The sequence below is a fragment of the Carassius auratus genome, chromosome 16 (genome assembly GCF_003368295.1).
Source record: "Carassius auratus strain Wakin chromosome 16, ASM336829v1, whole genome shotgun sequence".
Classification (NCBI taxonomy): domain Eukaryota; kingdom Metazoa; phylum Chordata; class Actinopteri; order Cypriniformes; family Cyprinidae; genus Carassius; species Carassius auratus.
The window spans coordinates 18796844-18812029 of NC_039258.1; the positions used below are offsets into that span (position 1 = coordinate 18796844).

Sequence of the window (15186 nt, forward strand, 5' to 3'; positions counted from 1 at the left end):
CTTTTTAAAGAAATCGCAGGCCTATCACAGTTATTTGAGAATTATCTTAAGCAGATAATTTTAACATTTCATTTGCATGATACGTTTGACATAATACATGCTTTTAATATACATGTTTCTGCATATGGCAGAGGTTTGGCTAAGTGGAAGTGGACTTGTTTGCTTTTAGCATACTACACATTGCCTGCTGTGGTTCCCACTGTCTCCTCCATCATCTCTGGGAAGGGACAATCTGGGTCAGGAGTGGCCCAGTATACAAGACTTAATCCATTGATCTCAGTGACTCCTCTTTAAATAAGCTCTTCTTGTATGGACTTTCCCCTGGGCTGGTTAAAGTTTTGCTGCAACTATAGGCTTGAGTATATTCCTAAGGTTGCATCATCCCCATTTCACTTCCAGCAGGTGGTCTTGGAAGCTTTCCCCCCTTTCTGATGCAGGGAATTGAAGTGTCTCTGCCCGGTAAGGGTGTTGAAGATCTGTGTTGACCATGCAGTCCAGTGGCTTAGATCTGACCAATTGTTTGTATGTTTTAGTGGTAAAAACAATGGAGCCGCCTTCACCAAACAGAGAATGAGTCATTTGGTGGTTGAAGGGGCCTCTGAAGCGTGTCACCTTTGATCTCTCTGGGTTTTTTTTAAGTCCCTATTCTTATAAAGTGGTAATAGAGCAATAATAAAAAAAAAAGAGCAATGAAAAAACAAATTGAAATTAAAATATAATCCAGCATATATTCAATATGAACCATGTTTAAAACTCTGTACAAACACTTCACAATATTCCTTATTCTATGCCATATTCAAATAAAATTACTCTCCCTGGAGTAAACTGGTGTAACTGTGAATTAAAAAATAGCTCACTAGCACTTCTCCCAACAGGTGATTTCTGGTCTTCTGTAAGTACATTATCTTTAATCAGCAGGCATATTTGCAAACACAAAATTTACATCCAGGTTCAATGCAAGTTAAACCTTTCTTTAAAATGTCAAATTAAAATTAGTTTTACAGTGGAAGGTGTATGGGGCCAATCTGTACACATTAAAATCTAGCTTCAATAATACGGAAAAAGATGAAAACAGTATGTTTAGCATCAATGTGAAAGAATAATTTAAGATACCTTCACACTATCAGTTTTTGGGATTGACAACCGCATGTACTTCTAAAAATGTCCCAGTCACACAGCGACTTACAGTAGCGTCTCAAATACTGTCTATCAATGCGCAGCGAACCAAACAAATCAAACCTTTGTTCCTTATCAGTAACCACAGTGACAGTGACTAAAGTAATATCAGTGATGGCGACATACAAAAAACTGATGTCTTTTCACTTTTTGAAATGACAAGAGTCCAACTGAGCCACCAGTTCATCCGTAAATCTTCTTTTATCTGAGTGGAGAGGTGTATATGACTTTCATCCTTCAGGTGAATGGAGTCGGAGTTGTATTTTAAAAACGTCCTGTCTCTTCCAAACTTTATAATGGCAGTGAATGGCAGTCAAGATTTTGAAGCAAAAAGTGCATCCATCCATCATAAAAAGTACTCCACACGGCTCTGAGAGGTTAATAAAGACCTTAATGAATCATTTGTGAAAGAAAAATACCCATATTTTAAACTTTATGAACTGTAATCTCATGCTTCTGCTAACTGTCATATGTGTGTTCACGAGAGAGTGGCCTGTGGATGACGTGTAGGACGCAGACATACCATAAGCTCTGGTAAGAGGAGAGATCAAAATAAAACAAAACAGCAGTAATGAATTAAAAGCACAAAACGAGGATTTGTAAAGAAGAATGGTCAAAAGGTGACTGGTTTTCTTGTGCTGCAAATAAAACTGGCTACACCTATCCTCTCTCCGCTCTCTCGTGAATATGTGTATGACACTTAGTGGAAGCTAGAAATTTGGTTCAATAAGTATATATATATATATTTCTAACACAAATGCTTCACTTCGCTTCAGAAAGCCTTTATTGAATCAAGTGGAACACATTTTATATGATGGATGGATGCACTTAATTTTGCTTCAAAATTTGGACCACAATTCAATTTGCCATTGTAAAGCTTGTAAGAGCCAGGATTTTGTTTTATATAACTCAAACTGTATTCATCTGAAAGAAGAAGGAATAGAAGAATAAACATAGGATGGTTTGAAAGTGAGTAAATCAATTTCCATTTTTTGGTGAACTGTCTCTTTAAGAACTCAAATACAGTAATGACAACAGTATTCTGCACTTGTGTGAATGTGGTCTTTCTAGCATTTTCTCTGTCAAGTTGTGTACCATTTTACAATGGTTTTACAATGGACATATTTGAATAATGTAATAATTCATAAAACCCTTAAATGATAAAACGCTTCACATCCGCCAAAAATTGGTCCCACTCACTTTCACTGTAAGTTACTCACCATAATCTCAATTCCTATATATATTTTTTAAACAAGGTATGCGTCTAAATCATTTTTTTTTTATGTTGAATGAGATTATCTTAACATTCACTTAAGGCTTTTAGCAGACACTCACATCCAGAGCTATTAATAAAAGTGCTTTAGCTTCACATTGTCAACAGATGGCAGGCATTTTATAGTAATTGCTTTAAAAATTATTATTTACAAATGGTTCTGATAGTATTCAAAAATAATGCAGAACAAGATGAATTGCTTTGTCTATACAGTAACACTCATACTTGAGTTTGCACTCACAATACTGTTATTGAACACAAATCCCATTGTGTGATTCTTAGTCTATCACAGTATATTTCTTCTGTTTACTCATGTCTGTCTTTGCCTGGAGACAGGAAGTAATCCATGTTATGCAGATGAATGCACTCCTGCAGCTCTTGCTGAACAGGAAGGAAGTCTTCCTGGCTGTATTTGGGAGGAGACATCAGTGACTTTCCCTCCTCTGGAAGCTGCTCAGAGAGAACAGGAGCAGGAACAGGTCGAGGGGAATGAAGGAAGAATGCAAAGGGCAAAGTCTGTTTTCCTATTTTAGACATGAAATGCAGCCTATTCCTGTAAGAACACAAAGTAAACGGGTAAATATGAGGAGTGAATGAACAAAAAAGAAAAAAAAGAAAATAAACAGACTTTGAACAACCTCGCATTTTTGAAAGACAAAAGGCATTTTCAGAGCTGAGAAATCACTAAATATATAAAAAGATGGAAAAGATCGAGTTTTACCTGAGTAAATGGACTGTAAGCAGGGTGAAGACTACAAGAAAACACATCCCAAAAACACACGGCACATACAGCCACACTCTAGCATATGCAGTATAATCAGCCTCATCTATTGCCTCTGATTCTGACAGAAAGAAAGAGTAAATGAGGACAGAGGTCAAATGTCACTGAATGCTGAAATGTGTGGAAATTACAGCACATTGTTAAACTCCAAACGTGTTATGGTGACCATTTCCTGTTTTGACTTTCCAGTAAGGTGCCACATTAATTTCCTGTCTGCTTTCATTATAGAATTAGCAGATGTGTGAGTAATAGTGCCTGAAAGAGAACAATGAGACCCGGGAAATTACCCGTGTTTTCTTGTTCAGACTTACCTACACCAGGGTCTTCTCCAGATCCTCCTGAACCTTCAGGAAACGTCTCAAGGGGCTCCTGAATGACAATGGAAGAAAGAAGAAACATGAAGCATTAAATAATTTAATCAGTGTGCATCTGTCTAAACGGGTACAATAAAAAGCATGTAGAGACATGTCAGTGTGTGTATTATGTGTTGTTGAATGAACTCACCAAAGTAATACTCTCAGAGGTAGTAGTCGTCTCAGGAGCTACAAAGTAATACACACAAATATTCCGATTGTTCAAAACATTTTTTTAGGGTGAATATAAACGGCTGTCACAAACATAAAGCTGTTGTTTTGCTCCTCTACAGCAAAGCTATGTAAGATTAAAAGGCGTTTTCAGAAAATTCTAATTCTGTCTTTACACAGACTGTCTGAATTGCATTTGCACCATAATAATCAATGTCTTTAATAATAGGAGCTGAAGTTGGTCAGAGCAGGCATAACTGAATCTGGCTTTAAAAGAGTTTTGAGCAGCTGTGTAAAGATGTAAAAGTGTATTTTTTCTTGTTCTTGAAAATTTTATACTAGAAAACAAAACAACACTAATTCTATATGTAGTCGTATATTAATTAAATAGATGTTTTGTCTGTTTGTTTGGTCCTAAAAGCTACTAATAAAACAGTGCGGGGACAATAGATGTGTTACAGTTCTTGAGTCTGGAAAAAAGGGAGACAATATTGACATTGGTCCGACTTTGAGTTTATGACCATTCATAAATTATTTTCATGTTTGATTTGGTTGAATTGCTGCAGAAGTCTGTTTTTATAACTGATTATTATTTTGTTAAATATATGTACACATGTAGTGTTTGCGGTTATGTTGGTATGTATGCGATTGTGTATGTTGTTGATTGTTGTACAAAATCAAAACGGAAAAAATACTACTAAACAGCGAAATAGCTTATTGGGAATAACTGTGTTCTTTGATATTTACAAATATTAATAGGTACTGTAATTTGAAACACTATATTTAATGTGATGTGAAAGGCTTCAACTAAATGGGTCTCTATTTCTGAGCAATCTGTGTGGTTTTTAATTTCAACAACTGTTAGTCAACTAGCAATTTTGGATGTTTGTTGCAAAGCCCTGTTCTTTTTCCACAGCTTGCATAAACTGACTGAAAGCTCAATGTCCAACAGACAATCAGATGCTTTTCCCAATGCAAACAGTGTAAATGTTGTTCTCATAGACTCCCAGTAAAGCACAGAATCTGGACATGATCTGTTTAGAGCCTCTAATCTGATGAGCACTGATCTTTGCTCTCTTAAAAACCAATAATACATGCATGTGCCAAATTCACAAAATACTGCGAAATACACCCAGACTAGTCTATGTCCATATAGTAGTGTGATATTTAGATAATAAAAGCACAGAATCTGGACATGATCTGTTTAGAGCCTCTAATCTGATGAGCACTGATCTTTGCTCTCTTAAAAACCAATAATACATGCATGTGCCAAATTCACAAAATACTGCGAAATACACCCAGACTAGTCTATGTCCATATAGTAGTGTGATATTTAGATAATAAAATAGCATGTAGCCTATTTTGTTACCTGTCCAAGTGACTGCATAGACCGTGTCAGTCCAGTCACTCCAGACGCCGTCGAACTCATCCTTGGCCTTGAGCTGCACTTCATACTGAATGTGTGGCAGAGCATCATAAATCGTCCAGGACAACTGTCTGTCCATCCTGTCATCTATAAGCACTGTCTGGTACTAAATACACATACAAACAGTCATAAATACAGCCACAGACTTCACACATCAAGAATTATGCATATCAGCCTTCCTACTTTACCTGCTCATGGAATTGTGGTCTGTATCTCAGCTGGAAATGCAAGACATAGAAGCCATGCTTCCAGGAACTGGGATAAGACCAGTATACTTCAAGCCTATGCTTCTGACCCTCAACTGCTTTCACCACCACTTGAGCCGGAGGGTCTGGCTTAACTACACAGAAAAAGATTTTTGTTTCACAAGCACATTGATGGTGTGCTAAAAGTGTGACTAATCAGCATCCCACAGGACAGTAATACAGAAGCACTCACGGATGTCGTGCAGCTTGAAGTTGAGGTAAGTGCTCATGGCACTGCCTGCTGTGTTAGACACGCACAGTTTTGCTTTATGGAGATCTCTGTCACCCTCTTCCATATGAAAAGCACACCAACAGCGGGAGCGGGAGAATGAACAAGGGATACGAGTGGCGTTGCCAAAAAATCTTTGCAGAGAGAGATGAAAAGATCAATTATTTAAAGTAAACCCAAAATAATTCAGTCAGTTCAGTCACAATTCAGTTTCATTTGGTTCCAAATGTTATTCTGTATGTTTTTCACAAAAAACAAAAAAAGGTAGATTTGTTTTTTGGTATTTTTAAACATTTTTATTTACTGCAGTGCACAGATGTTAACTGTAACAAATAAATAAAACGTATTTAAATAATGACATTTTACTACAATAAGGGGATATTGTCCTTTTACCTTATAATAAAAAAATATATTTATATAGTTAGGGATGTGAGATGATTATTAATACATAAATTGTTAAATTGATGCATTCTCCTCACATAAAGTTCAATATGTCTTCTAAAGACTTTTATTTTAGTTGTTTTATGTTTTAGGTGTCATTGTAACATTTTAAAGTTTAGGCATAGAAAAGGCCTAAAGCGATAAATTCCTTCAAAATGCATTAAATATAGAAAAATTATAATAATAATTTAATCTGTTTATAAAATATAAATAATATAATAATATAAAAATATTTTATTTTAGAGTTTGAATTATATATTTTCAAATATACACATATTTTCAATATACAAAATTTATAATTACCAAAAAACATATTTAATTTAAAATATATATTACTTAATATCTGAAAAATAAATAAAATAATGAGTTTATTATTGTATTTGATTGATAGTTTTTTTTTTTTTTTTTTTTTACATTCAATTCACATTTAATATAAATATACAGGTCAATTCTAGTCAGTGAGCCATTCATAAAGTGCTGATTGCTGCTAAATTAATGAATTCTGTCTTACACATACACACACACACACTCACCGTCTTATAATAAGGTAACACAGTGGCCGTGGGGTTACTGGATTTTTGGAAGTCCAATCACAGCGGACTTTACTTGTGTGAAACTTCCTGTAGCAGTAGAGAGTGGGTCTCTCTGGGGGCACTGTGAAAATAGGATGTGAATTTCTTCTATTTGTATCTGTGAACCACTTATCGATATGAGTGTGAAAGAAGGTCCTCACCCCCTACGCTGATTCTGACTGTGGAAATGAGTCTCTCTCCTCTGTAGCAGCTGTAATTCCCAGCATCTGCCAAGCTGAGATGAGGCCGTCTTAAAATCATTCCCCTTTCCACTCCAGCATGCACTTGTCGTCCATTGAGAGTCCAGCGTGTTTTCTTTTTGATGCCTCTTGTCACCCTGGACCGTTCCTCTTCATAATCATAGTCCTCGTAATCATCTTGCTCAAAATCTGTCCCCATGGTGATACCGAAGACCTCTTCCTCCTGTCCAGTAGTTTGAGTGACAGCACGCAAAACACGTCTAGAAGTGTGTTGCTCCTTTCTTATGGTTACAGGAGGTTTAACAGTGACCGTTGTGTCCCCTTTAGCATTGGTGTGCATTGCAGAATCAGTGTTTTGGTATGTCCCATTTGTAGCATTTCCCTTCATACTGGTTAGCTGTGTAGCACTAGCATAACGCTTTTGGGATGTCCAGCTGACTGTGATGTCTCTCTGCTTGCTGTATTTTTTATTCATGACACTGGCTGAAGCCAATGGCACACCGTCCACAGTGATACTGCCCCTGCAGCCAAACACAACATTGCTTCCCAACTTCAAGACCAAAACTCCAGGAAGGGGCTCTGAAGAAGATTCAAAACAGTTTTAGGCAATTCATCACAAAAATCTGAGTTTTTATTTGTTTTTGTTTATGTCTCGTATATACTGGTCTCTATGTACATTATACCCACAGTTCATTGCGTCGGTTAAATATGGAACAAAATTATGCAATAAAGTGGTACTTTTACTTTCACTTCCTTTAATTCAAATCCCCCAGATTCTTCCCCACAATCACTCTTCTTTTCTGTCATTGTAAGTGTGCTGAACCAGTGGACATGATTTAAAAGGAATACAACAACATAATGATTAGAAAAGGACCAAAGGGAATCTCTGTACGTAAAAGAAAATGGTAAACTTTTTTTTCTCCAAGTTCATGGCACTGTGAAACACTAACGTATTATTGAAAGCCTACAAAATCCACACTATGCCTCATTTTTGTGTGTCATACGCAAACATCTGCTACAACAATACCAGGGAAATCCTCATCATATTCATAAATGACTTTTTATGTGACTGTTACTTCATTTATGCACACTTTTGGATCTCAGTAAGGAAATACTGCAGGAAATAAACTAGTTTATTTAATTTATCCACTAACATACACCCAACAAACATACATGTCATTGTTTTCTCTATGAATGTTACAATCATTTCCACATCTTTAATGAAATATTGTGTTTAAGACCTTTTTTTGTGGGGATTAAATGTTAACATTATTGTTCTTAAAGAAATCTCCTTTGTTTTGCATTTAATCTATCTGAAATATACCATGATAAATCCTCTTTTTTTTTTTTTTGCAATTATAACTTGATTGCAAATGATGAAAAATAAAACTATTCTCATCATAACTGAAATTTACATTCATCTTTTCCCTCCACACATCACATCTTTATATGCTCATACTTTTTTGCCACAATGGTACTTTTTAGAAAAAGTGATTTGAAAAGATTTATAATCATTTTCAGTTAATAACTAAGGAATCATTTATATTATTTTTTTTACTCTTTTTGGATTCAACATATTTAAAACGAAATCATTCATACTATATATATATATATATATATATATATATATATATATATATATATATATATTATATATATATATAGGCTATATATACATACATACATACATATATATATATATATATATATATATATATATATATATATATATATAATTTTCTTCATATTTTAAGATTAAAGCAGAACAAAAAATAGGCTAATTAATTAATGTGAGGTAAAACTTTTCCAAGATGGTTTAAATGTGACCTTTTTCTTGAACCGAAGAAATGTCCCCTTTTAAAAGGTGTTAAAATAGGCTGCTAAAGGAAATTGTATTAATAGTGGCTAGTGGGCTACTCTTAACCACAAGCGCTTATCAATTAACCACTGAGTCAGAGATGAATCACTCTAACTACATCCTAAAAATACCATAAAAGAGATTTATGTATGGTTTTAAAGTCAAAATACACGATACAGGTCAAGAATGACCGATTTAGGTTAATCACACAAATTCATCCAAATAAATAATTCTCGGTTGTGTTTTGAAATGAAATGGTTAATTAATTACCTTGTCGAGGACACAGCTCTTCTGGGGCAGGCTGAACTTTAATCGCAGCTAAAACACCGAGGAGAAACTTGAGTGTAGATCGCGTCCACATTATAAATGAGATTTAACTTCCAAAAAAAATAAATCAACCACCAAAATACACAATATGAGTAAAAAGGGTCATAATATGAAACCTTTCAGCAAGTTTAACCAGATTAAAATTTAAATTTTCCTCGCATCAACATTTCAGAAAGATTAATAAAAAAAAAATAAAAAAAAATAAAAAAAACGTAAAATCTTAAATGTAACGGTTACATTAGTCCTATTATTTGAATACTGGTATAGATTTAGCACAGAGCGTTCGCTATTCGTTTGATAAAATGATAATATTGTCAGTTGCGACTCGATTTGAATCCAGAGCTCGTTTGTTTGTGAGAGACACAGAAGACTGCAGCCCCTTCCTCTCCTCCGCGCGCATTATAGCCTACTATCTGTTACTTTAACAAATCCGCTCTTGCGACACTGATGAACCACAAAGACAAACAAGTTCCTATTTGACAAGGCAAAGACCGAGAATAATTCTGTTTGCGGTCAGTTTTATAAAACATTAGGCTACTACGTGACCCAAGACCTGCTATGTCACCGAGGATCCCCAGAACCGATCAGGTCTGCTGCTAGCAATAGGATTAGGAATAGGAATTGCTTTTATAAATACATTTGATTAATAATGAGAAATAGTTCCAAAAATAAATTACCCACCCTAGTGTTGACTGTCTGTCATCCTGCTGGAACACAAGTAAAATTCAAGGTTCAAAAGCTTCATAAAAACACTGTAAAGTGGATTAAAGGCCATACTTATCTGTACTTTTTAAATACACTGTTTATGGCTTCGACTGGATCACTGCATCGGTGAGTTGAATTCTAGAACCGAAACAGTTCAATTCGTGAATGAATCATTTAAACGTTAAATTAAACCGTATGAACTGATGCATTCAAAAGATTCGACTCGAAAGAACGAATCGTTCAAAAATCGGGCAGCACTTGTGAGAAAAGTATCATATGGTTAATTCGTAGGTTAAAATGACATTCACAATGTTTCCGTTTTGTTTCTAATAAATCATGACATGATGGTGAGCAAATTATGACAAATATAGCTAATTTTGAGGTGTGAACTATTCCTTCATAAATGATTTAGGATTCAAAAGTAGTTAGACACAGAAATGCTCAGTTTTTTTATAGCTTAATTAAAATCATTTAATCATATATATTTTTTTAATTTTCACCAGGCCCATTCACAACAGTAGGGTCACAATGTTTACTTCACAGATCATGTAGATTTGGCTAACAGACACTGAAACAGACTATCCATAAAATGACCTTTATCCTCTTACTGCAATATATGTAAATACTTTATGTGTGGATGGAAAGAGATACACATAAAAAAAAAAACATTCACAAAGTTAGCTTTTAAGGCATATAACTGTTACCTATTTAACATTATGAGAGCTTGGCCTTACTTACACAGGAAACAGGACAAGTATGGTGCGCAGTAACTTCTCACACATCTTTATCAACTTTCTTGGTCTGTCTCCCCCATTCACAACAAGACACAGATCACCATGTTTACATTCTTATAAGCCCATTTACCTAAAACACTGGTGAAGGCCACATTTAGACCATGATGGTCAAGGTGGAATCCATTTGGTAACTCTGATGTTAATGATTTTAATCCAACTTAAAAAAAAAAAAAAAAATTCCAACACATTTATTACAGTTCACTGGATTAATGCAAATACCTAAACCCTCAAGAGTTTGAGGCTGAATTGGACTTAATGTCCAATTCATGTCCAAGCAGTCAGGGTTAGAGCACCAATATGGTGCAAAGAAATGGATGAGGAACAACGGGTTCATCCAGCAGGGTCACGTTCTCGCTGAGAACTAGTGTTTTATCACAGAACCACATACATCTTAGTGCTATTTTCAGCAGTGGGGAAAAACAGAAAATCTCTAGCCTTCTCTAAAAGTACATAAGTAAGTACACTTGCTTGAACCCTAGTAGCATTATTAACCTCAGAGCCACAAACGGACAAAAAAGCTGAAGTTATGACTCAGCAAAAAAATATGCTGACAAAATGGTCAAAACAGTATGAAACCACAAGAAAGTCAGAATAAACAAAAGAAAAGATAAGCTGCTCTTAATATATAGAGATAGAGACAATCCTTGATCTGACTGAGATTTCAAATGAACAAGAAAAGATTCAGAACTAGCCAATTTGAATACAAAAACATAAAACCTGATATTGCTGAGGCTGATACTTCAGGTCATTTAGTTATTGGTGATACCTGTAGAACTGTTACATGTGCAGTGTATTAATATATCGTGTTATGCACTGAACTTATTTCTAGTTAAATATGAGATATGAGAAGTGCTTTAATGTATCCATTTTGGGTTTTTTAGTCTCCAGATTGAAAACGAATGAATCTAATTTAACATAAAATTTAATTTAGCATATGAGAACAATTAACATCAGCTATTTGGATAGTCAGGTGTGTTGTAACATCAGCCTTGGCAATGTTTTTTTAGTGGTCTGTTGTCTGATAACTTAGCTAGAATGGAAAACACAGTCATAAGCAGCTCAAATAACAGCAGATTTGTCCTTCTCGCTGACAGGAAATCTGAGAAATGAGCACAAGACAGGAAATGTACGGTATTTTGCTGTTTGTATGCACAGGTTGAATCTGCATCCATTTCCATGTGTTTTAATTCAAGCATGTGTTTACTCCCAAACTGTCTGGGGCGCTGTCTTCACTGCCCATGTCCTCAGACAGAAACATGAGCACATGTCAGAAGGTTTGAGTGTTCACATGAAGGATTCCAGTTGGCCCATCTATTCATCACTCGCCACTGGAAGTTTCTTCTGCAATGGGAGGTGGACCAGGACTGTTGGCACCACTGATACGAGCTCCGGTTCCCTTCCACACAAACGGTGCTTCCTAGAAGAAAGAATGAAAGGTCTTAGAATTATCTGCACTTGAGTAAATTACAAAAATGAAAATTCTGTCATCATTCACTCTACCTAACATATAATTCCAAAATGTTATTTAAAAGTCAAGTTTTGGGGGAGAACATGGACTTCAGGAATTAAGCCACTTAGCATAGCGTTGAATAGCTTTGTGTACTATTTCAGAAATCAATCAGTATATTCAGATTTATGCCCTAAATCCCCGCTTGCAATCACAGCGATACCTTTTCTATTCAACAGTGTGTCAACAACAGCTGCCGTCCCAACCAACTGTAATGCTTTACATTTTTAGATTTTAGATCTGTGTGAAATCTATGTCCAAAGAACAGGCACTGAAAAATATGCAAATCAGTCAAGAGGGAAAAAGAAGTGGGAAATCCAAAATAGCTAAGCTTTCAGATTTTAAACATTTACATAACCATTGAAATGCAACCACTGCATTAATACAGTTACTGGTTTGTATATTGTGTATTAATATTGTATATTGTGTAACTATAATGAAAAAATGTATTCATTCAATTCATTAAAAAAAGATGTTTACACAAACAAACAGTAAAGACAGAATACTGTGAAATATTACAACTATTTAAAATTAAAATGATGCATTTAGCAGATGCTTTTATCCAAAGCGACATACAGGTTATCAATTTTTACCTTTCATTTAAATTAACTGTTTTATATTTTAATATATTTTAAAATGTAATTTATTCCTGTGATGGCAAAGCTTAATTTTCAGTAGTCAATCCTTCAGAAATCTTTCTAATAGGCTGATTTGCTGGACAAGAAATAATTTTTATTATTATACAGATTTTTGCTACTTAATGCTTTCTATAGCAAATAGATTTCTTTCAGTATTCTTTGAAAAATTAAAAAGTAAAAAAAAAAAAAGTTGACACAAATGTCTTATAAATGTCTTTTATGTCACTTCTTATCAATGTAATGCTTTTGGTGAATATAAGTATTACATTAAGTAAAAAAACAAAAAGACTTACTGATTGTGAACTTTCGAACAGTAATGTATATATCACAAAAAAAAGGGTTTTCCTAATTAGAACGGTTTTGAGCTGAGACCACTACTATGTGCAAAAGTGAGAAATGAAAGTGTTTTTAATAGTTCTGCTTCCTGCCGTTTTCTCCTTGGGGGAATTTTATTTTTTTGTCAATCCACAAAATTAGTTTTTTTGTGCTCCTACAGAATCAGCGCTCAGACCAGTGTTGTATGACAAACTATCCTTGTGCATGTTGACTTGCATGTGGTGTATCTGATTGTAATTTGAGTTTGAACTTGTTTTCAGATGTATATTTACCTGCACAGTTGCTGCACTACATTCTCCAACCTCTCTTTCTGGACACCTAATAACACTGAGAGCGATATCATCAGGGCTGTGAGCGGGGACGGGTTCATTACTCTTTTGCTCTGCCTCGCCTGCTGCTAAGGAAGATGTGGAAAGGGGTGGAGCTTGAGAGGAGGCGGTGCTGTCTTCTCCAGTGGGCGGGGTGTTTTGCGCACCAGGGCTGTTTGCGTGTTTTTTCCTGCGAAGGGTATCGATCCAACTGCTGCTGTGGCGAGAAGCGAATGAGGCGAGACCAAGCGAGCTCAGGCGCATGTTTTTTCCCGATGTGATGAGCTCCCCAAAGCCCTCCTGATGCGCAAATGCATAACCGGAGCGCCGAGATCCACCTCGTCCCAAGCGGCCAAGAGCACTGCCACTGGCTACACCAGCACCGCCCACTCCACGCCCAGCACGCCCACCAGGCTTCCGCTTTTTCTGCAGCACAAGTTGAGTGTAGCGCACCTGCAGAAAGACAGTGAGAAAATAATAAAGGGCGGGGATGACTGTGAGGGGATAACCAATGTGTTAAACCTACTGATGCGAAACAAATATGATCTGTGCTATGAATCAGAGTGTGCAATAATCAACCAACCATTACTATCCAACAATCAGAAACACAATTTCAATGAGCAGTGCTTGAGACCATGTAAATTGAATTTGAATAAATTTTATTAATTATAAATTGTGTGTGTGTGTGTGTGTGTGTTTATAAATTATTTAGTTAAAAACATGGAGCACACATTAAACTTCATTATTCATTTATTTAATGCTCACAAAAAAAAAGGATAACATTTAATCATAAGTTTTTTTTAAAGTCTTGTCTTGACTGTGAATGTCTTCACTGTGTTATACTGAATGTTTGTTTGGTTGAACATGGATATTAACAAATTCAAAAATGGCGTGTGATTTAGGACAGGAAAAAGGGACACACTCATACTCACAGTGTCTGAGAGCTGAGGTTTAAGGTCCAGTTTGAGAAAGCGGAAAGCAAGGACTGGAGCAATGCAGATGACGGTAGCCAGAGCAATAGTTAACCACACCACTGGCTGCCCGAGTGTGTTATGAGCACTTCCTGTGGTAAATTAACACATGGCATGCACACAAAACAAAAGATAAGCCACACATATTCATACACTATTTAAAGTAACATACATTTAGATCAAGATAAAATACAAACAAGTTCTAATTTAAAATCCACACTTATTTTAAAGACTTTTTTTGAGTGATACAGTATATTTACAATTCATTATATTTTCATTATCTGATTCAGGTTAAATAATTGTTAAAAAAAAGAATGTATTTTATTTTTAAATGACCTATTCAGTGCGTTCTTCATGACTGTCAAAGGAATGTTACATGTACAATACCATTTAAAGATTGAAGTCAGTAAGATTTTTTTATTTTTTTGTAAGAAATAGTTTTGTGCTCAGTCAAAAATACAAATAAAAATCAATAATATGGTAAAATATTATTGTAATTCTAAACAAAAAAAAAGTTTTCTACTTTAATTTTCAGCAGCCAGTACTCCAGTCTTGAGTGTCACATTATTGTTCAGAAATCATTCTAATATGCTGATTTAGTGCTCAAGAAACTGCTTTTAATTATTATTAACAATATTGTGCTGATAAAAATGTATGTATCTTACGTCATTACTCTTAATTTAGAAAAATGTAATGCTGATCAAAAGAACAGGATTTCTTCCAACAACAACAAAAAATCTTCCTAACCCCAAATTTTCAGTGGTAGTCTATACATAAACATTATTTAATATTTTGTAATTTAAAAGCTGAATATAGCGTTTGGATTTGCAGATGTTACAGCTGATAAGCTGTGCTTGTGACACATACTGTAAAGA

General features: G+C 35.2%; 2 protein-coding genes across 3 annotated transcripts in view; both read right to left on the reverse strand.

Annotated features, from left to right (window-relative positions):
* Positions 1-702: 702 nt before the first annotated feature.
* Positions 703-9540, reverse strand: il6r (interleukin 6 receptor). The gene is made up of 10 exons (XM_026284631.1): positions 8996-9540; positions 6829-7446; positions 6629-6749; positions 5619-5788; positions 5369-5520; positions 5124-5286; positions 3735-3772; positions 3542-3599; positions 3171-3291; positions 703-3002 (listed from the first exon to the last, which is right to left on the reverse strand). Exons 1-10 carry the CDS (start codon positions 9084-9086, stop codon positions 2756-2758), a joined length of 1779 nt encoding a protein of 592 aa, XP_026140416.1. The 5' UTR covers positions 9087-9540; the 3' UTR covers positions 703-2755.
* Positions 9541-10235: 695 nt separating this feature from the next.
* atp8b2 (ATPase phospholipid transporting 8B2) overlaps positions 10236-15186 on the reverse strand; it is a 45915-nt gene continuing 40964 nt past the window's right edge. For both annotated transcript variants that reach the window (XM_026284633.1, XM_026284632.1), the window contains 3 exons: positions 14273-14403; positions 13305-13793; positions 10236-11968 (listed from right to left, as the gene is read on the reverse strand). In XM_026284633.1, coding sequence (XP_026140418.1) covers positions 11870-11968; positions 13305-13793; positions 14273-14403 — 719 coding nt within the window. In that variant the 3' untranslated portion in view covers positions 10236-11869. The remainder of the gene's footprint in view (positions 11969-13304; positions 13794-14272; positions 14404-15186) is intronic.